This window comes from Rhynchophorus ferrugineus, unplaced genomic scaffold, assembly GCF_030347505.1.
Source record: "Rhynchophorus ferrugineus isolate W39M unplaced genomic scaffold, kcgeb_rfMv2 rfM10, whole genome shotgun sequence".
In the NCBI taxonomy this organism is placed as follows: Eukaryota; Metazoa; Arthropoda; class Insecta; order Coleoptera; family Curculionidae; genus Rhynchophorus; species Rhynchophorus ferrugineus.
In genome coordinates this window covers 24,215,673-24,241,735 of record NW_027472589.1, presented here as the reverse complement: position 1 = coordinate 24,241,735, position 26,063 = coordinate 24,215,673, and the positions used below count along the sequence as shown (strand labels likewise).

General features: G+C 33.6%; 1 protein-coding gene across 3 annotated transcripts in view; it reads right to left on the bottom strand.

The window, feature by feature from the left end:
- LOC143203530 (uncharacterized) overlaps positions 1-26,063 on the bottom strand; it is a 667,483-nt gene that overhangs the window by 391,969 nt on the left and 249,451 nt on the right. The window contains exon 1 of one of the 3 annotated variants that reach the window (XM_076415721.1): positions 23,948-24,110. The exons of the other annotated variants lie outside the window; for them this stretch is intronic. Within the exon in view, the coding sequence (XP_076271836.1) occupies positions 23,948-23,969 (22 nt within the window). The 5' untranslated portion in view covers positions 23,970-24,110. Of the gene's footprint in view, positions 1-23,947; positions 24,111-26,063 lie in introns of those variants that run through there. 3 annotated transcript variants of the gene reach the window in all.

Here is a 26,063-nt window from a genome sequence, read left to right as displayed (position 1 = left end):
TGAAAATGTTCATTAGTCTCGAGTAAGTGCATTTAAGAATGAATAAGATACACTCCGTCGTTCTTCGAATTATACAAATACATTGACACATTGGACTGAAAAGTATACCTCATTTTAAATAAGCCAATAATCAATATTTGCAAATTAATTTGATTTTTACTCGATAATATTAAGACTAAATGGTACTAAGATAAAAACTAAATAAAATATCAGATGTCCCTATTAAAACATTCTAAATAGAACTGTTTGTTTATTAACAAATGTGTCTCAACATAACGAGGCCAATAATAAAATAGAATAATCAAACATGTTTACTCGAAAATGGACAACATAATTTTCGGATATATTAGCTGGGTACAAACAGCAACTCGATACGTATGAACCAGTCTAGCAAAGTTTTATTGTTAAAGTTAAAAGTTTATAGGTTGTTCCTGAATATGTTCATTAGTCTCGAGTAAGTGCATTTAAGAATGAATAAGATACACTCTGTCGTTCTTCGAATTACACAAATACATTGACACATTGGACTGAAAAGGATACTTCATTCTAAGTAAGCCAATAATCAATATTTGCAAATTCCGTTGATTTTTACTCGATAATATTGAAACTATTTGCTAGTTATGATAAAAACTAAACAAAATTCAGATGTCCCTATTCAAACATTTTAAATAGAACTGTTTGTTTATTAACAAATGTGTCTCAACATAACGAGGCCAATAATAAAATAGAATAATCAAACATGTTTACTCGAAAATGAACAACATAATTTTCGGATATATTAGCTGGGTACAAACAGCAACTCGATACGTATGAACTAGACTAGCAAAGTTTTATTGTTAAAGTTAAGACTTTATAGATTGTTCCTGAAAATGTTTATTAGTCTCGAGTAAGTGCATTTAAGAATGAATAAGATACACTCTGTCGTTCTTCGAATTACACAAATACATTGACACATTGGACTGAAAAGGATACCTCATTCTAAGTAAGCCAATAATCAATATTTGCAAATTCCATTGATGTTAATATTTGAAACATTCTAAATAGAACTGTTTGTTTATAAACAAATGTGTCTCAAGATAACGAGGCCAATAATAAAATAGAATCACCTAATCCAAGACCATCAGTTTGTATTCAGAAATGTATGTAATACCCGACAATGGACATATTATTTTCGGCATTATAACCTGGGTATAGAAAACAACTCGATACGAATGAACCAGACTAGAAAAGTTTAATTATTAGAATAAAGGCTCTATAGGTTTTTCATGAATACATCGATTGATTAGTTTCGAATAAGTGAGTTTTTGGGGGAATAAGATACATACTGTGGTCCTTCGAATTATAAAAATATATTGACACATTTAACTGGATTGATTATTCTTCCACCTGATGACAAATTATACGCCATCCTCACTAAGTCAATAATGCATTTTTGCAAATTCCTTTGATTTCTGCTGGATAATATTGAAACTAGATGGTACTGTGATAAAGACTAAATCAAATTCAGAAGGTCTTTAGGTGTCTAAAGATAATGGAGCCAGTAATAAAATATAATAACCTAATCCAAGATTATCAGTTTGTATTCAGACATGTACACTCGACAATGGACGTCATTGAAGGTTGTTTGGAACAAAATCAAATATGCTTTAAAGTTTTTCCGGACTTACTAGACGCTTCAGGCAAAGTCGGGCATGAATATTTTATAAATGTGGTTCTTGAAATAAAAAAAATACATTTACACATTTGACTGAAAAGGATACGTCAGCTTCAATAAACTAATAATCAATATTTGCAAAATCTTTTGATTTCTACTTGATAACATTGAAACTAAATGGTACTTTGATAAAAACTAAATAAAATGCAGTTGTTCATATTTAAAACATTATAAATAGAACTGTTTGTCTGTTAACAATTCTCCCTCAAGATTATTGAGGATATATAAGTTTGTGTGGAAGGAAAACAAATATGTTCTGCAGTTTTTGCAGACTTAACAAACCTTCAGCAAAGTCTGGTAGGAAAACATGATAAATAATATAAACAAAATATTTCCAAGCCTAATCTGTAGCGATGTTATGTCTCTAACAGTCTCTTCATAATCAAATAAAGGGGATAAATATTCTGAATTGAGGGACATAGATTCGAGATTATTTCCCATTGATATGATTTAAGGTTCCAATTATATTTCTTATATTATCTTCGCTAATATTTGCATGTATCGGAAAGTTGTTTAATGTTATATTTGTTGAAATGTTTAAAATAATATTCACATGTTCTAAGCAATTCAATGAGTTTATCAACAACATTCAATAACATAACATTCCTCAGTACCTTGCGATTTAATATGTTTAGAGTTATATGTTGGTTAAACTTCCACAAAATAGTATATAACAAAATGTTTGATAATAGAACTTTAGTATCAATATAATTATAAATGTGTCCAATACAATGTAGTATTGCGCTATCTATTTTACAAAACTACACATATTAGTTCAATATTCGTTAATTTGAATTTTCTGGTACTGGAATATTAAATATTAAGATACTATTACGTATATAGGTTTATTAGTACAACTTTCATCTTATATACAATAATATAATAAATGGAAAACGAAGAATATCCTAAAAAAATATTTCATTCTAAAATAATGTTCAAAAAAAAAGAAAATCATACAATATGTAAGATAATAAATATAATTTATAATTCACTGTATATACGTTAAATTACAAACTAGAAGATACATTACAATTGTTGATGGAATTTTTTGTGGCTATTCCCGAGATGGATTTAAATTCACAGTTGGGTCCTGTAGGAGGATCCAATAAGGTTCCAGGAATTTTCAAAATATTGTTTGTTTCATACGGCGTATATCTACCAAAGTGACATTTTTATTGTAACGGTCACAATAATCGCCGATGTATGTGTATATTAATATTTATAATCTTAAAAGTAAACCATGCTGTCTTCGTAGAGTGTATATGTAAAGCATAACACTAAAGTATTCATCCGGCCTTGCAGATATTTATCGACAGTCCTTTTATGGGACACAGTCTGTAGGTATTATATAGTCAATTCAAAATAGCAGTGACACGAGTGTCAATATGTGTCTGCCTAAGGTTGTAAATTCGTTTTACAGTCAGACAATATTATCCATGTCATTTTATTCTATTTAAAAGGAGATAGAATGATGTTAGAGAAGTTTGAACATGTAACGGAATGAGCCTGCAAAAGTTGTCGATTTACCAAACGCCTGAAAATTCTTCAAAATATTATAATTACGGGTTATAAACCGGCAAAAGTTGTTTTAACACTTTGTTTTAATAAATTTGAAATCCGTTTTTATTCAAAATGTTTTTTTTTCGCCTTGCAGCCGCACTGTACACAGTCACTAACATATGTCAAGAAATAAAAAACAGTATAACCTTAAATTCGCCAAAAAGAAACCGTGTTTATGCGAAACAGGTGACAAATCAAGATCAGCTAGGTGTTTCAGAGATCAAATATACGAAATGTATAAAACAGTAAGTAGTTTTTTCAATCGAAACATAATTTAATACAATTATTTCCGAGAAAATTGTTAGTCTGGAAAGTATCCATAAAAATCCAAAAGATATACAGCTATTTGAGAGATGTAGAACATCCGTTCATACATTATTGGATAATATAGGATTTAAGTAGTGTAAAGATAATCCACGAAGAGTTTTAAAAGAACTTCCAGATATTGTTTTTAAAAGAATAGAATTTTTAAAAACATATAACAAAATCAAGGAAGAAATATATCAATTTATATATTTAAAATGACACATGAATATTTCAGAACGGTACATTGGGTTGCCCATGGTAAGATGATAATAAATATTTTAATAACAAAGAAAACTGATGAAAAAAGGTAAATGTTGGAATAACTATCGATTAGGTTTTGTTCGTCATAACATTTATTCATTGCAGATATATAGTTCTTTATGCTGTTACTTGGTAAATATAAATGAAATATTTAATTGAATTTTATATAATTTACTTTTATAGAAATAAGTCTAAGAAAATATACATAGTAGATCATATTATTGAATGTTGGGGCCACAGAGTATTACGTCTTCCTCCCTATCATTGTATTTTTAGTCCAATTGAATTGATACGCGATATTCTTTGTCGAGGGGGATATTCAAATCAGAACTGTCTGGACTTGTGGAAAGAGGCATTGTTGAAAATAGCATCTTCGGTTTGTGTGAGATCGATCAAACACATTGAAGAAGAAATTGACCAATGGTAGAATATTGAGCGCGTTTTTGATTGGAAATAAACAACTTAATTATTCACTTGATTAGTGTTTCTGAAAGTGAGAGTGATTGAATTTAAACCTTATGAATGTTGGTTTATGATTCAATGCTGACGAGTATCAAGAGAGGGTGATGAAAGGGAAAACCACTAAAGGTCAGTATACAATCAATATACTGTAGTGGTAGGGAATTGTATTATAAAGTGAGAAAGCTTTTATGAGCATGTGTGTTGTTGTTCAGAATATACATGAACGTTTGGTTAACATGTATGAGGAGAGAAAAAACACTAACTCTTTTGCAGATATGGAAAATGCATTAACGAGAATGCAATGATGAAATGTAGTTTTGTCAAGAAAGATGTATACAGATAGTAATAGGATAAACTCAAGAGAAATATAGTAATATCATAATGACTTTAGAAGGATATATTGCATCGAAAAAAAAAAGAACTAAGTGTAAGACATAAATGTGCTCTCTAATGAAAGTAAAATGTATTACTCAGATATACAATTGTTAATTATGTGGATTAGGCCTTCGAGAGATACCACTGCATACAAAAACGCGCCTAGAACCCTACCGATACTAGTCCGAAAAAAAGTTCAATATATATAATAAAACAACTTTAACCTATAAATTATTGCAGCTGTAAAATTAATTGTAGTTTTAAGTTCTTCGATAATAAATGCACTTGATGTACTATGATGTTAAAATGAATTATATTTAATAAAATATTTGTTCAATTATTTTATTTATATTAAAATGTTGTTATATATCAGAGCCAAAATGTACTAAAACTCAAAGTTGATGCGGCAACATAGCGACGTTTTGACAGGTCTCCCGTGTAAGTGCTATTTTGAATTTGAATTTTGAATATGTTAATCATTCTGTCCACGTCTATGTTACTAAACTTCCGTTAAAATATTCCATCCAAATAAAAAGCCAACATTCGGACAGTATAGCGTCTGTTGTGTCCGCTAGTACATTACTCATCGATTACCCTCAAATTTAGATGTGATAATAGTTTTACCAAAATAGTTACCCGTAACCTGATCAAATAAAAATGTTTCAAAACATGGCCAAAACCAGTGAAATTTTCATCTCTGAATGAATGACCTCACTTCTAATATGATCTCTAAGAGGAAGAACATGTAGAACTTGCCTTAATCATCATGTTTGACAGACTTCAAGCTTATGTCAGACTGTAATACTCTCCAACACTCAGATCCATGCAGAATGATTAGCAGCTTAACTGTTTGACAAATGTGGCTCTCAAGGCCAGGCCTTTATTGATTAATTCCTTGTCAGAACAACCGTCTTAGAGGAATAAACGTTGCTATAGCTTGGCCGATACGTTTTATTAGTTCGGCGGTAGATGCTACTTTCTTCTCGTGTAATACAGATTCCTTGAACCTGAACTCGTGCACTTGGTCTACCAGGATACCACTGAGATTTACAATAGTACGTGTTCAGTCAATTGTCAATACTATATATAGAAATCTTATAAAATGTCAATGAAAAGTTAGACATTTTTACAAGAACATTTCATAGTTTAAGGAAGGTGACACAGAAGACAATTGATAAAACACTGACAGATTGACGTTTTTCTTATCGACAATTGTATCATTGTTAATAATTAGTAAATCAACTGAAAAGACAGCTTTCGAGACTGTACCGAAACCAGTAAATAACAGTAATAGAGGAATATTTTTCAGATGCATCCAGGAAAAGTGTTAATCTTTCTTTGTTTCATTAATTTTATATTTGAGTCCATTATTTAGGGTCACTGTTATACTGCTTGCAATCAGAACCGCTTGGGAAACGTCATGATTCAATTGGAAAGAGATTTAACCAAGCACTGCCATTCATTTCCAGATCAACCCGGATCTGCTGATGAAATAAATGCTTTCTTGAAGACATCCAATCTACGAAGATATGTGATAAATCACAGTTAATAACGAATATACGAGTGGTGTTACAAAATAACATATCTGCGGAAGTGTTCACGAAATCATTGTTAGACACTGGCAATGGAAAAATTCCTATTGACTCTTCCAGAATTTCGTTTCCACAAAATATTCCTCAAGTTACAAGGAGAAAATAAGAATTAATTTCGAAAGCATTCACAGATATTTGTGACAATTACGAAAATCATGCCTGGTTTGGTTTGGAGCGAAGGAGCCATCGTATCAGCGAAAAATAAGCATGTTTGTTGATTGCTACAAAATCTAATCTGTCGAAATTGTAAAACGGCACAAGACTCATTGTTAAAAAAATGACAAATTTTATTGAAGCTTTAATTGATCATAGAATAATCATAGAAAAGTCGAAAGTCAATGATCTGCTTATACCAACAATACTAATTTTCTTTTAAACATTTATTATAGCAATATAGTAAATGAACACTAACTAGCTATTTGTTTATATCCTAATTTCAAAACTACAAATTATTTCTACTATAGACACATTGTGCTTAATATCCATGTTACTGTTTTAAAGTGCAATGAGAGTGTTTTATTTATCACTTCACTAAACTCACACTTCACATGGGTTTACTCTTTTTAATATTCTGAAGAACATATTAAATGAAAGACATAAACAGAGGCTCCATTAATGTTGCGGTTCTTCATATTTATATGAATAGTTTTATGATTTTTTTGGTAATTTGCTTGTACAGCATTACATTATCACTACATAGTATAAAACAAAGTCGCCTTTTCTGTTCCTATATCCCTATGTGCGCTTAAATCTTTAAAACTACCCAACGGATTTTGATGCGGTTTTTTTCAATAGATAGAGTGATTCAAGAGGAAGGTTTATATGTATAATACATGCATAATATACTAAGGCAACATTGATAATTTTAGAGGTTTCTAAGGTGATGTCGTAAATTAACCTATTTTTTTAGGCTTATTTAGCAATTAGCAAAAACGCTGCCTAACCCTACGAGTTAGATCAAATTAATGTACTACAGTATTGTACACCATAAAAAGGTCTACAAAAAAGTCCGCGATGGTATATGTTTATCTTTTAGGGATAACCCACATTAACCATTTTTATTGTTTACTTTTTACGTGAGAAAATGGCTTATTTACGAAGTTATTTTAAGCAATACGGCATTAATCCTTATCGAATTAAGTACCTTAAATACAGTGTGCAATTAATATAGATCAATATGGTTCCTTACAGCATGTAAATTAAACAAATATTTTCGGAGATATTACAAATTTAAAATTTGCGTTTAAAAATGTGTAATGTAATAAAAATTGTATGAATTTAGATATTCCAAAGATAGCAGGAAATCTTCATAGTAAGTATAGGGGAAGAGGAAATTTAATGCGTGCAGGCCAAGGGCAGTAATGAATGAACCAAAAATACTGGATCGATTTTAATCATGTTTTCATTGAGTGACATAGGCATATATATTTTATGCCCGTGCAAAGTCGGAGCGGGCCGCTATGTTTTTATATACAACGTTCATATTTTTTCTGTAGTGTATTTAATTTAGTATCAGCATTGCACCCGTGCAAAGCCGGGGCGGGTCGCTAGTTTATTAATATAGCAGCATTTTGAAACGCTATTTTTCAAGATTGTTAATGTAATAGGATCAAAAAATTAAAATTCTAGATGATAAATTTTAAAATACTTTTTGACTGTTATTGTGGCAATAATAAGTAATTTTTTTTTCATTGACTTTTGGTTTCAATCTAATACTCTCGATTTTTATTCAAGTTTTCTTTCTTCTTACTTCTTTCCTAAAATCTTGAAGGCAAAATTTATATTCGAAAGGTTCCAGAATTTCAATCGATTCGAATTGATTTTAAGAAGTTTTTACAGCAGAAATTCAATTTTGTAAAAAAATATTAACCCTAAGGAGGTGATAAAATAAATTATTTATACTAAATATTTCTAATAAATAAATTTTCTGGTAGAAAAACTCTTTGGATTTGGATAAAAAAACTAGCTAGAATGAAAGAAATAATTACACATGGTGCTACCACAATTTTACAAATTAAGCAGTATTTGGAAATGCCACTTAATGGACGTTTAGAGAACCCATTAGAGTTTTGGCATGCTCATGATGAAATGATATTACTTGATTTAAATCAATTACATTTAAAATATTCTGCTATACCTGCCACATTTATCCCCTCGGAATATTTTTTAAAGTTTTTTTCAAAATCTAGTCAAATTATTAATAATCGAATAAATCTCATCACGTGAGAAAAGTGGAACATGTATATATTTTTTTCTTATATATATTTTAAAATCACCTTTTACCAACTATGGGTTTATCTTGACTGGGCCTAAAGTTTAACGTGGGCTCCGAACCATGGTCCTCAGCATTAAGTCTACCGACTGGCGAGTGACCAACTTTAGAAATCATCCCAGAAGACCCATCCCGATCATTCCCCAGCAGGATTCGAACCCACGGCTATCGCAACAGTAGGAGGATCGTCCCATTGCCTTTACCACTGCGCCACCAAGCCGGCATATTATATTTTTGAATAATGATTAGAAAGGATTTCCGCTTAATAATAAAAAAAACATTTATTATATTTAAAAAGACTCTAGTAGTTATATGTACGATCATTTTTAATTATGTCATGAATGAATTAGTTTTTTATGATTAGGTATATATTTCTGTTTAGTATTTATGGTTATTGTACATCTTTAGTTTCTAGGTTTTGTTTAAGTTCCATTGTATTATCTATATTTATTAAATTATGTTGTTTAAAAATTGCAACTAACATATAAAAATACAATAAAACATTTGTGGCGTCATTATTACACTCCTTTTTACAGATCCACAAAACATTCAAATAAAAAATTAATTCTACTTCTTTTAAAATAAAATTATTCATTGCATGTTAATAGTAACCAGTAATTATTTTTCCTCTTTTTCTTAAAAGTTAGAATGTGTAGGAATACATCTCTGTCATTCTTAACTAACTGTCACAAATTAACTGATCCAAGCAATTATCTCTGTCCTTTCTTGTCTCATATTTTATACAGGAAAAAATTCGTATATCTTCGTCGGACATAACGAGTTGTTTAAAAGGGCCAAACCATGCACTTGACTGAAAATATTAATTAGTAGTTTCAGTCGCTAGTTTTTTGACTATCAAATGTTTCGGCTGTTTTGAGACTATCGACAAATTTATTAAAATACGAACGAGCATATTTATTATAAAAATTAGTCCAATTTCAAGAAATATGGTAACATTAAATAAATCACATTTTTCTTCCACTAACTACGCATTAGAATTAGAGTTTTTAATAATATAATGTATCAAGTAACGTACATCAAGTCATTTTTAATATTTTCTTATCTATAACGGACTCCATAGCGCTAATTCAAGCGTTTCAGCAAACCGAGACATACATTACCCGAACTCGAAAACCAATTGTCCTAAAATATATATGTTCCCGGCGAATCGATGGGTTTTACAGTTTGAAACGGTCGTATACTTAGGCTAATAACACCGAACGGCGCAATAGAAACCGACCAGAGTCCGAGAGCGGCCGAAATGGACCGTATCGCGAACCGATTGTTTTTAATCGTCGTCCTCTGCGTCGTCCGAGCGCTAATTCCTCAACTCCTCACCATCCCGGCCCGGTCGCACGTAGAAGCCGGTTAATTTAACCGAAGGAAACACGAACAAGAAGACCGGGGGAACGTTCGGTTGGAGGAGCGTTCGACGCAATTGGCTCGAGGAGGAAAAAGCCGTCGAAAACGCCATTCACGCCCGCTTGGAGCGGGTGGAATTAGCGTCAGAAAACCGTGTTAGTCCGATCTAATAGGAAAATTATGCGGAAGTTTGTTTACTGGTCGGTTCCTTGTGCGCCCTCTCGCGCTTAATTAGTTAAGTAGCGCCGATTTAGTTTAGGCGACAAATTACACGAAGGCGCATTATCTTGATACAGTACACCCGGAGAGGCGCCTGAGTAACTCGTGAGTAACAAAACGCGACCCCCCAATCGCTGTTTAAACTAAATTTGTTTCTTTAATGGGGACAGATATGTGATCTGAATGTCAATATGTTAAAATACCTGATATATTAACAAGACAATTGAAAAGTCCCCGGACTGCCATAGTAAAAGACACTTTTTTGGCAAAATTAGTTTTTTTTACTCAACATAATTCCCTTCAAGGGTGATACACTGATTATTAGCAAGCCTCTAACTTTTCGATTCCAATTTTTATAGTTTATTTGTATTTTGGTTCAAAATAAGGCCTATTTAGTCCCCGTTTCTTCGATCACCTCTTCGTTCAACGAACATTTCTTCCCAGAGAACATTCTTCTGAGATCTGGGAACATAAAATAGCCACTGGGGGCCAGATCTGAAGAATATGGTGGATAAGGAAGCAATTCGAAGCCCAATTCATGGATTTTTGATACTGTACATCGCCTTGGTTTTTTTGGCGATTTCGTCTTTGAAACGATCGTATAACGCTATGTAATAGTCGCTGCTGATGGTCCTTCCGTTTTTCAAGGTAGTCAATGAAAATTATTCCAGGCGCATCCCAAAATACAGACGCCATAACCTTACCAGTCGACTGTTGGGTTTTTCCACGCTTTGGAGCGGGTTCATCGTGTGCAGTCCACTCGGAGTGAAACGTTGATGTTTCGTCCATTGTCACATATCGACGCAAATATTCGGGTTTATTAGTCTTGATCATCTTCAAACCCTGCTCCGAATCATCAAGTCGTCGTTGTTTTTGGTCAAAAAATTAGCTCGCGCGGCACCCACTTTGCACAGAACTTTCTCATACCCAAATATTCGTGAATGATATGATGTACACGATCAGTTGATACCTTTAGAGTGTTTCATTTAATTAAGTTTCAATTTACGGTCATTCAAAATTATTTTGTGGATTCTTTTAGTGTTTTCGTCGGTAACACCCTCTTTTAGGCGTCCACTGCGTTCATCGTCTTCGGTGCTCATTTCACCACGTCTAAACTTAGTATACCAATCCTTGATGGTTGATTTTCCTGGGGCAGTGTCCGGAAACTCGGCATCAAGACAAGCTCTTGCTTCAACTATATTTTTTCCCTTCAAAAAGCAATATACTATGAACACACGAAATTCCTTTTTATCAATTTTTTAGACAATAACAAAAGTTGCTTCACTCAAAATGCTAAAATTCACAAACTAATGATGTTGTTAAATTTACACACGCATATTTTGAGGATTAGAGCTAACTAAAAAACATATGGATTTATTTCTAGTAGCGCCATATATGTGTCAGGCCGGGGACTTTTCATTTGACATGTTTATTTTAATAATCAGTTTACATTACATTAAATCATTATATATAATCAGTTTATATATTTAAAAGAATAGACTTTTAAATTATATTCTATATATGTAAAAATGAATTACTGTTCCTTAGTTTCGTTAAAACGCAAGAACAACTGAATAAATTAGGCTAATTTTTGTTTTACTATATTTGCGGAAGTCCAGGGAAGATTTCTGTTGCGGAAAACTATCGAATAATTGTGACGAAAATAGTAAAAACAACAATTTTGTCCAAAAATAAATCCGATACAAAGTGTCACTCTCGTTGCCCTCAAAAGTTTCATTATCACAAGTATGACATTGTTGGTTGTCAAATATATATGAATAAGTTTGAAAATGTGTTTGTGACTAAAAATATCGAACACTGAACTAAAAATATTAAAGATAATTTGTCGGGAACATGTACTTTATAAGGATTAATATTTCACACAAATATAAGTATCTCTTTGATAGGAGTTTATGTTCTTATTTTTAAATATCAAAATTTACAAAAAAAATGAAATATATCTAGTAAAAAACAGAGACCAAAAACCATTTCTCTTTTTTATTTAACTTAAAGAAATATTTAAAATTCGATTTAAAAATTAAATAGCCAGATATTGTCAATATTTGAAAAAAACAAAAATCATTTATATATTTAAATGCGCGCTTTCAAAGATATTACTTCAAAAAACAAAAAATAGCTCATTCTATACTGAAAATTATTTTAGAAAACGTTATGAAAAGATTAAAATGTTAAGAACTTAAACTTCGTTTCTGTCATGAGTTCATTCACCAAAGCACGCATATTTTTTTAATTAACGTCCTTTCTAGTCAAAAATTTGAATAAATCGTTTATATAGTTTTCAAAGTTTCCTCATAAAATTATATAATTCCTTATTAAATTATTTTCTGAGGCATTGGTAAAACTATAACTCAAATAAAAGTATCCCGATGAATTTTCTCAAACTTATTATAACTTATTAGAGTGTGATAATTTTCGGTGTGGCCTAAGATCAGTTCTCCATTGTATTTTTTGAGACTTAGTTACGACATTCAAAATAATTTCCAAGTAAGTATTTCAGCCATTTAAAATTACGGAATAAGACTATTGCCATTAGAATCGCCAGAATATCTTATTTTAGCCTAACGCCACTGATCCTAAGGAATATGTTATTTAAATGTATAATATAAATAATATACTAAGTAAATATATGAAGCCGTTCAGTAAAATATAGACAAAAGTAATCCACAATGTGGTGTAAAAGAGTTGTGATAAACAAACAGACCTAAAAATTAATTTTAAAACATTTAAAAGACATGATGTTACTGTGTATTAGGCGCACCGGATACATTTATAACCAAATTCATGTTGAAGCCCAACTGATGAACTTATTTTTGAATTTGTGTAATTTCGTCGATGTATGAACAAATTATTACATTATTTTTCAGTGCGTTGAAAATATCTAAATTTGTACCGAGTAAATCGTATTTACGGGAAGTTTTAAATTTTTACTTGAATCTAACGAAAAATGCGTTATCGTATGCTGTGGCAATGATGTTCAATCTATTTCTATACGTGAATACTGGTTATGGCATTTAAAAATATATGATATAATAAATATTATGATGATTTCAACAATGAGGACAAACAGCGTTCTAGACAGCCAAAAAGTTCTGACGGCACTACTTGATGAAACCATCAAGGGAGACCTCTATGATGACCGCTGCGCGAAAAACGATCGGAACGCGATCAAATATATAACAATATTATTATTAATCGTGACAATATTGACCTTGACCATATGTTGCAAAACCGATAAAAACATACTTAGAAACATTAAAAGGGAAAGTACTAAACCACCCACCATACTACCCAGAACTTGCTTCTTTTGATTACTACTTGTTCGGATATATGAATCACTACACTTCTTATGAAGATACCAAAAATGGGTGGATTCGTGGATAGTCTCAAAAGATTTCGCTATTTCGAGATGGAACCTATAAATTGCCCGATGGATAATACTTTGAATGAAATATATTGTATCGATTTTCAATAAAAAAGCTTCAAGTTTAAACAAGTCCTTTAAAACTGGTTTATAGGTCTATAATTTGACAATATTTTAACAAATAGGTTTCAGCAAAAGCTGAAATTGTTTTCAAAAAAAAAAGCGCCGCTATAAAAAGCCAACACATGACCCAACCCATATCAAAAAAATGCGAAACCGAAAAAATGCAAGAAACTGTAAGCCGTCCGCCTCTCTCCACGCAACCACGCATCCGATATTTTTTCAACGTTAATTCGCCCATGCGAAAAAACATCTATCTCGCCGCCCGATCTTGTAACATTGTCGGTTTAATTAAACCCGGTACGAAACAACCCTCTCCACCCCCGCCCTCCGATCGCCAAGAACGAAGAAAAAAACCGAACGGTAACGGAAAAAATCGATAGCTCGCAATCTAATCTTGGAAGTGCGGCGGCACCCTCCGCCGCCTCCTCGTACAACCTGACAACGTAAAATCAACAAGGCAGGAGAGGGCCGCCGAGGCACATCGACGGCTGACGCAAAAAGAAAAAGGGAGAATTAAGTTAAACGCCGGCACGGGACTCTCGAACGCCTTGAAATAATAAGTTGGAGGGGCAATAACGGGAGAAACATAAACATTATATCGGAAAATAAAAAGAGGACAGGAACGCGGGGGTGCGAAGGACGGTGGAGGAGGAGGAGGCGGTCGACGTCGTGGAGGCTGGTGGAGTGTTGTCTTGCCGCTGCCGTTGCTCAGTCTCGGAACGGGAGGCGTCTGCATATAAAACGACGACCGAAATTTGATTTGGCACTTGTCGGAAATTAATAACCCGGATAATTGGGTCTCACTTTTACGGGGAGACGTTCGAAAACTAATTAGAACCTGCGCTATGATTAATTACCTCGTGTTTCGGATGTATCGATGAATGTATAAAGACGGGGCCGATATCTCGGGCGGCCTAATTTATACCGGTGAAGTTTCGCGATTAAATATTGATATTAAATCGTTAAGCCGATTACGGCGATGCGAACTTCGAGGCTCTTGACGAGTCTCATTTAAAATGTTCGATGTTATGACGAGATTATGATTGAATATTTCTTTGGAGGAAGTGGCTAAAGATCTTCCTTTCTTGTGAACCTGATTTCAATTCTCATTTTTAATTTGAGATGGTCGAATTTATTCTAATCATCGACATCTATTGATAAGATAACTTTTCAAAATTAGGCTCAAGCTTTATTATTGGTGGAGATTTTAATGTTAAACATACAGCTTGGGGTTCACGAATAATAACACCTGGAAAAGAAAACGAATTACTCAAAGCCATTAACCTTACAATTGTAATTATCATTCAAGGCGCGAACCCACTTACTGGCCCACAGACAGTCATAAAATCCCAGACCTGCTGGATTTCTATATTTCAAAAGGCATCTCATTAAATCCAATTAGTAACTGATCTAATCACACTCCAGTAGTTAACACTGGGCGCGACAATTCTAAAAACAGTAAAAAAGCCTAATCTTACCAACAAATATACTAACTGGGACAAATTCAGATTAATACTGCAGGAACAAATCAGTTTAAAAGTAAGTCTTAAAAGTATAGATGATCTTGAGCAACAAACCGAAAATATAATTGAACAAATTCGGTCATCAGCAAAAGATGCTACCCCAACAGCAAGAGAGAAATCAGAATATGAAGTAATGATAAAAGAAAAACCAAAAGCTAGAAAAGTATGGTACAGAACCAGAAATGCTGCAGACAAAACCACTTTAAATAGAATTAATAATGAGGCGAATTAAAAGATCAAAGAATATAAACAGAATTGCTTTCAAAACTATTTAAGTGAATTAAGCCCAAAAGCAGACAAAGATTATTCGCTATGGAAAGCAACTCGAAGATTTAAAAGACCAATTATTCGGGTACCGCCAACTAAAAATGACCGAAATGATTGGGTTGGACGCAACGATGAAAAAGCTGAATTGTTCGCACAGTACTTAGCTAACATATTTCAACCTTATGATATAGAATCTACCATGGATACATCTCCTGTTTATCAACTCGATGTAGATCTAAATCTAATTTCTCTATTGGAAGTTACCACAGAAATTGATAACCTCAATCTTAAAAAGGCACCTGGTATAGATGACATTTCACCTGGATTATTGAAAGAACTGCATTATGCTCAAAAAACCTAACAAGCCCGCAGAACAAGTCAAATCTTACAGGCCTATTTCGCTGCTACCTGCAATATCAAAACTATTTGAGAAACTAATATTTAAACGTGTTAAAAATGTTGTAATAATACCAGATTTCCAGTTTGGTTTTCAAAATTACCATTCAACAATTGATCAAGTGCACAAAGCAACTACGGCTATTTAAAAAGCGTTTGATGAAAAGAAATAATGCCCTGAAATATTCCTGGATGCCTCACAAGCTTTTGATCCGGTTTGGCATTTGGGATTAATCTGTAAGATGATCAAATAGTTACCCGCGTACCTATTGTCAATTGCTTTAGTCTTTTCGGAAGAATATTTAGAGTATCGCACGAAATAGCGTTCTAGACATTTAAAATTATTTCGGCTAGAGTTCCACAAACTAGCGCCTTAGTATCTCTTCTATATCTGCTCTACACTGCTGACATTCCAACAACAAAAGAAACACTACACGGAACCCTTGCTGACGACACAATTATTATGAAAAACGACCTATCTCTACATAGGGCAGCAGAAAAAGTACAAGTAGAAGTCAACAAAATCTATAAATGGACGAAATACTGGAGAATTCAACTTAATAAATCCAAATCTGTGCACCTTAATTTTGCATTGCGCCGAAATAATAAAAACTTAATTATATGACTCAATGGATGCCCGATTCATCAAGCAGAATCAGCTAAATATCTTGGAATCCATCTTGACTGTAGATTAAATTAGAAACATCATGTTAGACAAAAAGCAAAAGACATTAGCACCAAAATAAAACAACTATATCGGTTAGTCGGAAGATACCCTCAACTTGATCTAAAATCAAAGATCTTGATCTATAATACAATTATAAAGCCAATTTGGACCTATGGGTTGCAAATATGGGGTTGCACTGAAAAATCAAATCAACCAGTCATACAACCCTATCAAAACAAGGTTTTTCAATTAATTACCTAATGCCTATCGCTACGTATCCAACGAAGAACTGCACGATGATCTGGAAAACAAATGGATATGCGAAACTATACGAACTTTTATAAAGTGTATAACTTTAGTGTAAACTATAGCTATAAGTTATTATAATTTTATAATTGAGGAATACATATTGATGTATTTTCTCGCACTCGTCTTGCTTGTGAATTAATCCAAGTACAAATGAAATGTAGTAATAAATTAATTTATCATTAAGATTGTACTAAGCGTATCTAATAAAGATGTTAAAAATATATATATATATATATATATATATATATATATATATATATATATATATATATATATATATATTGATCAGCATCAATGTAAACAACTGTTGAAAAACCTAAGCTGACGTTGAAGAAATCTGAAAATCGCATTTTCGAAATTCGTTACTTCTGTTGTTTCATAAAACGCATTTAGAACTTTAGGTTTATTAAAAATTTCGTTACTTTTTAACCGACTTCAAAAAAGGAAGGAGGTTCTATGTTCGAATTTATGTATAGTTTTTAATGTATATTCACCGATTGCTCCGTCAATTGTAGGCCGATTTACAAAATTCTTTTCTATTCGAAAGAGTACACTTCCGAGGTAGTTCCATTGGAACCAAATCAGGATTTGAAGGAGAAATCCGGGCAAATCGAGGGAAATCTTCAAATTTCAAAGGCACGTATTATGTTTATGTCATTATCTATAATAATCAGATATTTTTATATAATGTTATCGCTGAGCTGATGTGAAGGAAAATGGAAGTCGTTCAGTGCAAAAGCCATTTTGCTTTTTAAGCACTAACCATATCATATGAGAAGCCGTAAAAATATTGCATGCAAGTGGTGTAATGGTTAGAGCGTTCAGCTCTCACGCGTTCGATGGAGACAACAAATTCTTGTTACGCTAGTTTCGTAAAAATACTTGTCAAATCACCTAGGCTAGGTAGCGGTGGACCCCGGTTCCTCAAGCGTTCCTTATTTTCAATCATTGTTTCTTTATTCCTATTTTGCCTTTTGCGTGCACCTTTACTTGGTGTACTCATTGCAATACTTAATAAAATAACTACGTAATTTATTGAGTAAATATCTAATACTAAAAAGAGAAAAATAGAATATTTATTACAAAAAAATTAGCATCGAATTCCAAAATTCAATATGGAACGCATTATGATCCGAGTGGACTGCACACGATGAACCCGCTCCAAAGCGTTGGAAAACGCAACAGTCGGCTGGCAAAGTTATGGCGTCTGCATTTTGAGATGCGCATAGAATAATTTTCATTGACTACCGAGAAAAAGCAAGGACCATCAACAACGACTATTACATAGCGTTATTGGACCGTTTGAAGAACAAAATAGCCGAAAAACGGCCGCATTTGTAGAAAAAGAAAGTGTTGCAACGGTCCAAGACAATTCCTCATCCACCGTATTCTTCAGATCTGACCCCCAGCGACTATTTCCTGTTCTCAAATCTCAAAAGGAAGCTCGTTGGGAAGAAATTTTCGTCGAATGAAAATGTGATCGCCGAAACTGAGGCCTATTTTGAAGCAAAGGACAAATCGTGTATCGACAAAAATAGTATCGAAAAGTGAGAGGGTCGCTAAAATCAGTATATCACCCTTGAAGGGAATTATGTTGAATAAAGAAAAAACTAATTTTGGCACAAAAATGTCCTTTACTATGATGGGCAGGATACTTTTCAATTGACCTGTTAGTCACCAGACATCTTGTAGGCTTAATGCTGGGGACCGTGGTTCTGGCGCCCACGTTAATAGTAGGCCCAGTTTAGATAAACCCTCTCTGATAAAAAGATTTTGAAATATATATAAGAAATACCCACCGCCACCACCACAGACCCCTCCGATCTCCGGGGCCGTCAGTCCCCATACTCACATCTAAAACTGAGTAACGTGACGCATCTCTGTAAAATTGTCTTTAAATTTCATTCGAATATAATTTAATTTAATTTTCCTAATTATTAATAATAAACAATAGTTTTAATTCAAAAAAGTTCCTCTAAACTAATATACTAGGTGATGTTATACGCCGAAAGGTACTTCAGATACTCTCTATAAAAAAAACCTTACGTAGGCTAATTAATTAATTGCTATTATTAAGACCGGCTTAACATAACCATTAAAAAATTTACTAATTAAGAGGGCGGCATGATATTAATACCCATTTGTGGCGATTTATCCGCGTGTTTAACGGCGGGAAATACCGTTACTTTCGCGGCTCCGCACCATTCGAAGTACGTCTCCCGAATTTTATGTCCCGACCGAATAACACCCCCCGCGCCTAATTCGGTTCGCGTCTTAATTTCGTCCCGAAATATTCCCCGTTTAATTGAAAGTTACGGGGCGGCGGCGGCCTTGCGTCCCTTAAAAATAACAATAATAATTAAACCCCTTTTAGGTTAATGAAAAATGTTAGGCCGGCCCACAAATAGCGGCCCCGAAATTAACTTAATAGCAAGATGTTTCTCTCGACGGTATCTGCGGGCAGGGGCTGCCGCGGACCGAAACGGGGAAATACCATCGAAATGGCCTTCGACCTCTCGACAACACCCCTCTTTGGCATAAATTATGGCCGGGGGCTTGTTTGCGTTCGAATGTCGTCGGGACGAGTAGAGCATCCTTCGTCCGTAACGGGCGGGGTAAAATGTCAGGTGATGATGCTGCCGTTTATTTCGACGTAATTAACTCAAAACAACAACAGAAATGATATTATGTACTAGCTTTTTTTAATAAACTTTATTCTTTCATAAAAAAATAAAAGTCCTTGATTCGAAATGTATTACAAATCTTACAGTGCGCTCTATGGGAAAGTACAACTAAACGAAAGAAAGGTAATTGTAAAAAAACAACAGTAGGGGCTTCAGGATTTTTGATGTCAACCAACTGGTTGAATTGATGGAATCATTACAAAAACTATCATTAAGAATTCTTTCCTTCGGGTCTTAATTTAACATATATCCAAAATAACAGTGAACTCACATCATGACGATGACGAATGTATTGCATATTGAAGTTATTCTATTCAAGTTAGTCTATTCTAGTTAAAAAGACACACAATGCTTTCTGGTACATTCAAACCTGTAACCGAATCAGCTTATAACATATTGGTGATAAAATGTAGGGGTTACAAGTGGCAAACGTTGTTTTGCTCGTTTTGATAAAGTTTAAATCGCGTCTTAAATTTGTGATTAATTGCATCTCTAACCACTTCGAACAAGAACGATATAAAGGCTTCTTCTTGCCAGTAGAAGTCATTAGAGACGTAAGTATTGATATTGTTAAATCATAAGTTGTTCGATTCTATTCTAAATATTTTAATGAGTTGCAGCTTCATTGAATATTAATATTAGCACTAAATCGAAAAACTGAAACCGAAAGCTATTAGTTTTCTAAAAAGGAAAGTATCGACAGAAAACTTAGTGATATGTAGCCCCTTAAAACCTTTCATGCGTTTGGCGCCCGCTATTTATTTACTGTGGTGCTAAGGACACTTACCTGCAACGCAAAATCTACGCTGCATACTCTTCTATACAGTCTATTGAACGTTTTTTTGTACTTACGTCATCAAAATGTTTAACGTATTGCCTGCCGCAATTCGTAAATTCGTTTTAGAATCAGACAATACTTTCCTTATCATTTTATACTAGTTAAAAAGAGACACAATGCAGTCTTATTAGTACCAACACGTAGACAAATGAGACTGTCAAAGTTGTACGGTTGTCAGACGTACGCAACATTCTTGAAAGAAATAATAATAAGAGGTTATAACTCTAACCTATAAACTATTGTGTCTGTATAATTAACTGTCGTTTTTAGATGTGCCATAATTTTAAAATAAATTATATTTGATAACATTTTTGATCAATTATTTTTGTTTAGATTAGAATTTTGTTGTATGTCAAAGCCAAACTGAACTAAAATTGAGAGTTGATGCGGCAACACTGCCAGGTTTAGACGTCACAAATTTAGATGACGTATGTACAAAATAACTTTCAATAGACTATATGTATGCTGTTGGGGGCGCCAGATGAGCCCTTGAAAATCTCTTTGATCTTAGATCAAGTTGAAAGTATCTTCGGACTAACCTGTAGAGTTGCTTGACAATGAGTCTCATCTGCTCTGCTTTTTGTCTAACATGTGTGTTCCAATTTAGCATACCATTGAGATGTATTCCGAGGTACTTAGCCAATTCTGCTTGAGGAATCAGGCATGCATCAAGTGATATTGGTATAGACTTTTGTCATTTCGCCTCAACGAGCTATTAAGCAGTATTTTCTAGTTTCTAGTCCATTGGTAGATCGTGTGCTTTTTCTACAGCTTTAGACAGAAATACATATTTTGTCATTACAACTGTGTTGAGGAAATATTTTAAGTACTGTTTCTTTTGTTGTTGGGATATCATCAGTGTTCAGGAGATACAGGAATGGTCCCAAGACATTATTTTGAAGAACTCCACACGTAAAAGGTGTACGCAATATCAACATCGACAGATATGGAGCTATTAAGCAGTATTTTCTAGTTTCTAGTCCATTGGTAGATCTTGTGCTTTTTCTACAGCCTTAGACAGAGATACATATTTTGTCATTACAACTGTGTTGAGGAAATATTTAAAGTACTGTTTCTTTTGTTGTTGGGATATCATCGGTATTCAGGAGATACAGGAATGGTCCCAAGACATTATTTTGAAGAACTCCACACGTAAAAGGTGTACGCAATATCAACATCGACAGATAAGGAGCTATTAAGCAGTATTTTCTAGTTTCTAGTCCATTGGTAGATCTTGTGCTTTTTCTACAGCCTTAGACAGAGATACATATTTTGTCATTACAACTGTGTTGAGGAAATATTTTAACTACTGTTTCTTTTGTTGTTGGGATATCATCGGTATTCAGGAGATACAGGAATGGTCCCAAGACATTATTTTGAAGAACTCCACACATAATAGGTTTAAGTGTTGAGAACCTCACTGCACGCGAGACTCTAAACTTTCTTTCGAAAATATATGATTTCCGCACTCACTAATTCCGCGATAGTAATTTGCTCTTTTTGTAAATTAGTCACAAATGCCATACACGATCAAAAGTTTGTAAGATGCCCAGTAACATTGCAGGGTAGAATGTCTTTTATTCGAGTGCCTTTTCAACAATAACTGTTACTCTGTATACTTGGGCGATTGTCGAGTAGTTATTTTGAAATCCAAACTGGACATCTGGTATTCCCATAAGTGGTTCAATGCATTTTAACAGGAGTTTTTCAGTGGTAACAATGAAATAAGCCTGTAAGATCAAACTTGTCCTGAACATTTGTCAGTTTTTTAAGCATAATTAATCGTACAACCTTAAGACATTCCGGAACATGCTTCAGTCTCGAACAAGCATTGCACTTCCAATAATCCAGGTGAAATATCATCAATCCCAGGACATTTTTTTATATCGGATTGATACAAAAGATTTATATCTGTGGACTCTATATAATTCGTTTGGAATAATCGCAAAATGAAAACATTCGTTAAAGCAAAAAAGAAAAAACAAACAGAACGCGCCATATTATAGTTTCGTTGAATAAAAATTACCAGAATAAAAAAAACCACTTACTAGATAAAACAGAAATTATTTTTTAACAACCTTAGATATTACTTCCAAGGGGGACGAAATAAATTTAGGAAACAACCCATTTCCGCATCATTTTACAAGTCTTCCTATTTTTTATCGCGATAGTATAGGCTGTGTTTCCCCGTAAATTATTAAAAGACGAAGGGAGGTGATCTTAAAAAAGCCCCCACAAAATAAGCCTATTAATGCTATATTTTTCAAAAGCCGCAATAAAAGTAGGTTAGACGGCGAGCGGGCGACAGGAAAACCGCCACCGGGCCCCGGTTGCCACATCCATCACCGCTGGGGACGGCAACAGCGCGTCCGCAATAAAAGCGCCACCACTAAATTCGAAACGCCGTATAAAGCAGTGTATATTCTCTGGTAATTTCGCAGTTGAGTTTATATTTTCCACGAGGAGATGGGGCAAGCAAGCGACGACGAACACTCTCCCCTCCCAAACCCTCCGCTAGGGCTCACCGTAGTGGCTGCGCTCGTTGGAGGACGCGAGGTGGATTTTTCACTAAAGGGGGTACAAGTAATGGGGCGCCGAGTTCAGTTTTAGTTGTTAATGTTGATGTATGGCGGGTGGCGTTCGAGAATTTACGAGAGCACGAGATGAGGCTTGTGGACAAATTAAAACGTCCAGATTGATGTCCTCTCCGCGCTTCCCACCATGTACGTACTAACCGGGAAGTGGAATTAGCTCTGCGAGTCGACGTTCCATCACGAATGACGCGAATAGAGCAATACAAGCACGAGGCGGTGCTACTATCGTCTGAAGCTGCTTTTATATTAATCTAATTTATAATCAAACTTAATAATAGAGAATACTACAGAAAATGCACAAAAATATATACAACACCTGACGTATACTGACTATAGTCTATTCATAGTTTTTTTTAGTAATGCATCATGGATATTTGTGACGTCGAAACATTGCAATGTTACCGCATCAACTCATACTTTTAGCTCAGTTTGGCTTTGACATTCAAGAAAATTCTATTCTAGTTAAAATAATTGAACAAAAATGTCATCAAATATAAATTATTTTAACATTATAGTACATCTAATACATATATTATCGAAGGACTCAAAACTACAATTAAGAACACAGGTATAATAGTTTATTGGTTTGATTTGTTTTGTTTACATTGAACTCTTTTCCACACCACCCATGAGGTAAAGTTTCTAGGCTCGTTTTTTTTTATGTAGTGATGTAGTTATATCCTAATCTACCTAATTAAAATTTGTATATCTGAGAAAAGTATTTTACTTTCATTCTAGAACATATTTACCTTTTTACGTTTAGTTCTTGTTTCCTTCGATGGTATATTGTCAAGTCATCTTGGTATCACTGTATATTATATTTCTTCTGCTTCTATCTGTGCACACCATTCTTCATAAAAGTCACTAAATACTGTGTAATGCATTTACCATATCTAACAGTTATTATTCATTCTCTCCCCATACGTTCTAACATAATGCTGATGCTTAATTTTGACAATTACTATTATATTTGTGCACACAAATCTTTCACGCCCTATAATATCATTTTCTATAGTTAAATTCAATTAATTATGTGCATACCTTTAGTTGTTTCCAATCTCATCACTCTGTCTCAGAAATTTCCAGCATTGCATAGCATTATTACATATCCTGAAAGTTTCCTTCAGTCACTTTCACTTTCCGACTCACTGTCCAACTCAATCACTAAACTGTTAATTTCTAATTAGTCTAAAACATGTTCACGAGTCCACCGTTTATCAATTACTTCCTCTGTATGTCTTATCGAGTTCATCCAAGTTCCATTAAACCTCTCCGAGGGTTATCTCAACACCATTTAAACCCTATACTATGTAAGAGTGTACGAAAAGATGTCTTACATCCCTCAAAAAGCTGCATATATCCCTAACTATTTTATGTGTACTTTCCAGACAAACAATTTTCCCTAAAATAATTTTATTAAATTATGTTTATATCGATAAAATAATTTGTGTACTTACTCTCCTTATACATTTCGTATATTTAGTTTCGAATAGAGCCAATAACAAAATGGTCCAGATTCGTTACCCACTTTGTATGTAGACAGGTTTTCTTGGATGAATAATACGTTTTATTTTTTATTTTGTAAGCGATGTACTGTGAATGTACCCACAATAATATGTTATTTAGCGCGGCAGCAACTTGCTAAAAAACATTTTCAATAAAATTGTAGGGATTTATTAAATATCATCAATAATTATCTCTCTAATGCAAAATTATAGGCAAACGGAGGCCACCATTATCTCGTTCCTTTTCAAAATAACCTATTAAGCTGCAATCAATTTGTGACCCTGAATATCTGTTGTTTTCGATATTTTCAAACAAAGTGATATGATATATTAGGAAGCAATTTAAAATTTACCAAAATAATTAAACCACTAAAATAACATTTGTAGGTTTTCAATCTGTAGTAATAATGACTAATATTTTGAACAATTCTGACAACCGCCCGCCCTCCGTTTGTCAGACGTATGCAAAATTATTTAATGCAATAGTGATAAGAGATTTTAAGTCTTACCTATAAATTGTTGTGGCTGTATAATTAACTGCAGTTTTCAGATATACTATAATGTTAAAATAAATTATATTTGATAACATTTTTGTTCAACAATATTATTTAGATTAGAATTTTGTTGTATGTCAAAGCCAAACTGAACTAAAACTCAGAGTTGTTGCGGCAATATTCCAATGTTTCGACGTCACAAATATCCATGACGCATTACTGTAAAACCTTTGAATAGACTAGATAATTATTTACTAATAAGACGCAGAGTCACCATTTGCTTTTAAAGTAGCTACAATTCTTGTCAGAATATATACAGAAATAGAGTGTCTGAATAGCTTCCCACGGAATGTTGTCCCGTTTTCGAATCCAAATATCCACTAGTTGCTCCAATCACGTAGGAGATGGAAATCTACTCAGGGTGATGAGTCTACTATGGTAAAAACTAGTTTAGTCTGCTCTAAAACACCCTATAAGATAATCATATTACGGTCTGGTGATTGGGCTCGTCAGCCAAGATATTATAGTATTCTAATGCTCCTTAAACTCTTTGGCTTTATATATGCGTGTGTTATCATCTTATATTAAATATAAATATGTATGGTAGCAATATGTTAGTCATGTGCCCTTGTGACTGGGAATCTAGACGAATATGATCGATAGATTTTTTTATCAATCTCTTAGATCTTCAACAACCTGTCCGTGGGCAATAAGTATTATTATATGATCTCCATTATATAATATAACGACATGTAGAAGATCGCTTCAGTAAATGATCTGCTGTACAACTTATAATCCAAATCTTATTCCCGATACTATTCTAACTTATGTTAAAGTCTATCCCAACTTATTTTAGAGATTACTAAATCTCACTCTATGTGTCCATTAATCAGTTCGTATGGTAGTTTGCGTTTGAGCCTATGCACTACACTGTCATCGCACACATCTAATTGTTTGGCGAATGCTTTGGGATGCAATAACAGTTTTTCAGAGTACTTCGCACTAGCACTTCGAGAATCACACTCGTTATGGGTTCTAAGGGGATATCGCGCTGAACCAGTTTGTTGGAGACACTTTATTCTGGAGCCTCTGGAGGATATCTATGTTAGATTTGCTAGTAATACCCCACAGTTCAATACCATAGGCCCAAATGTGCTT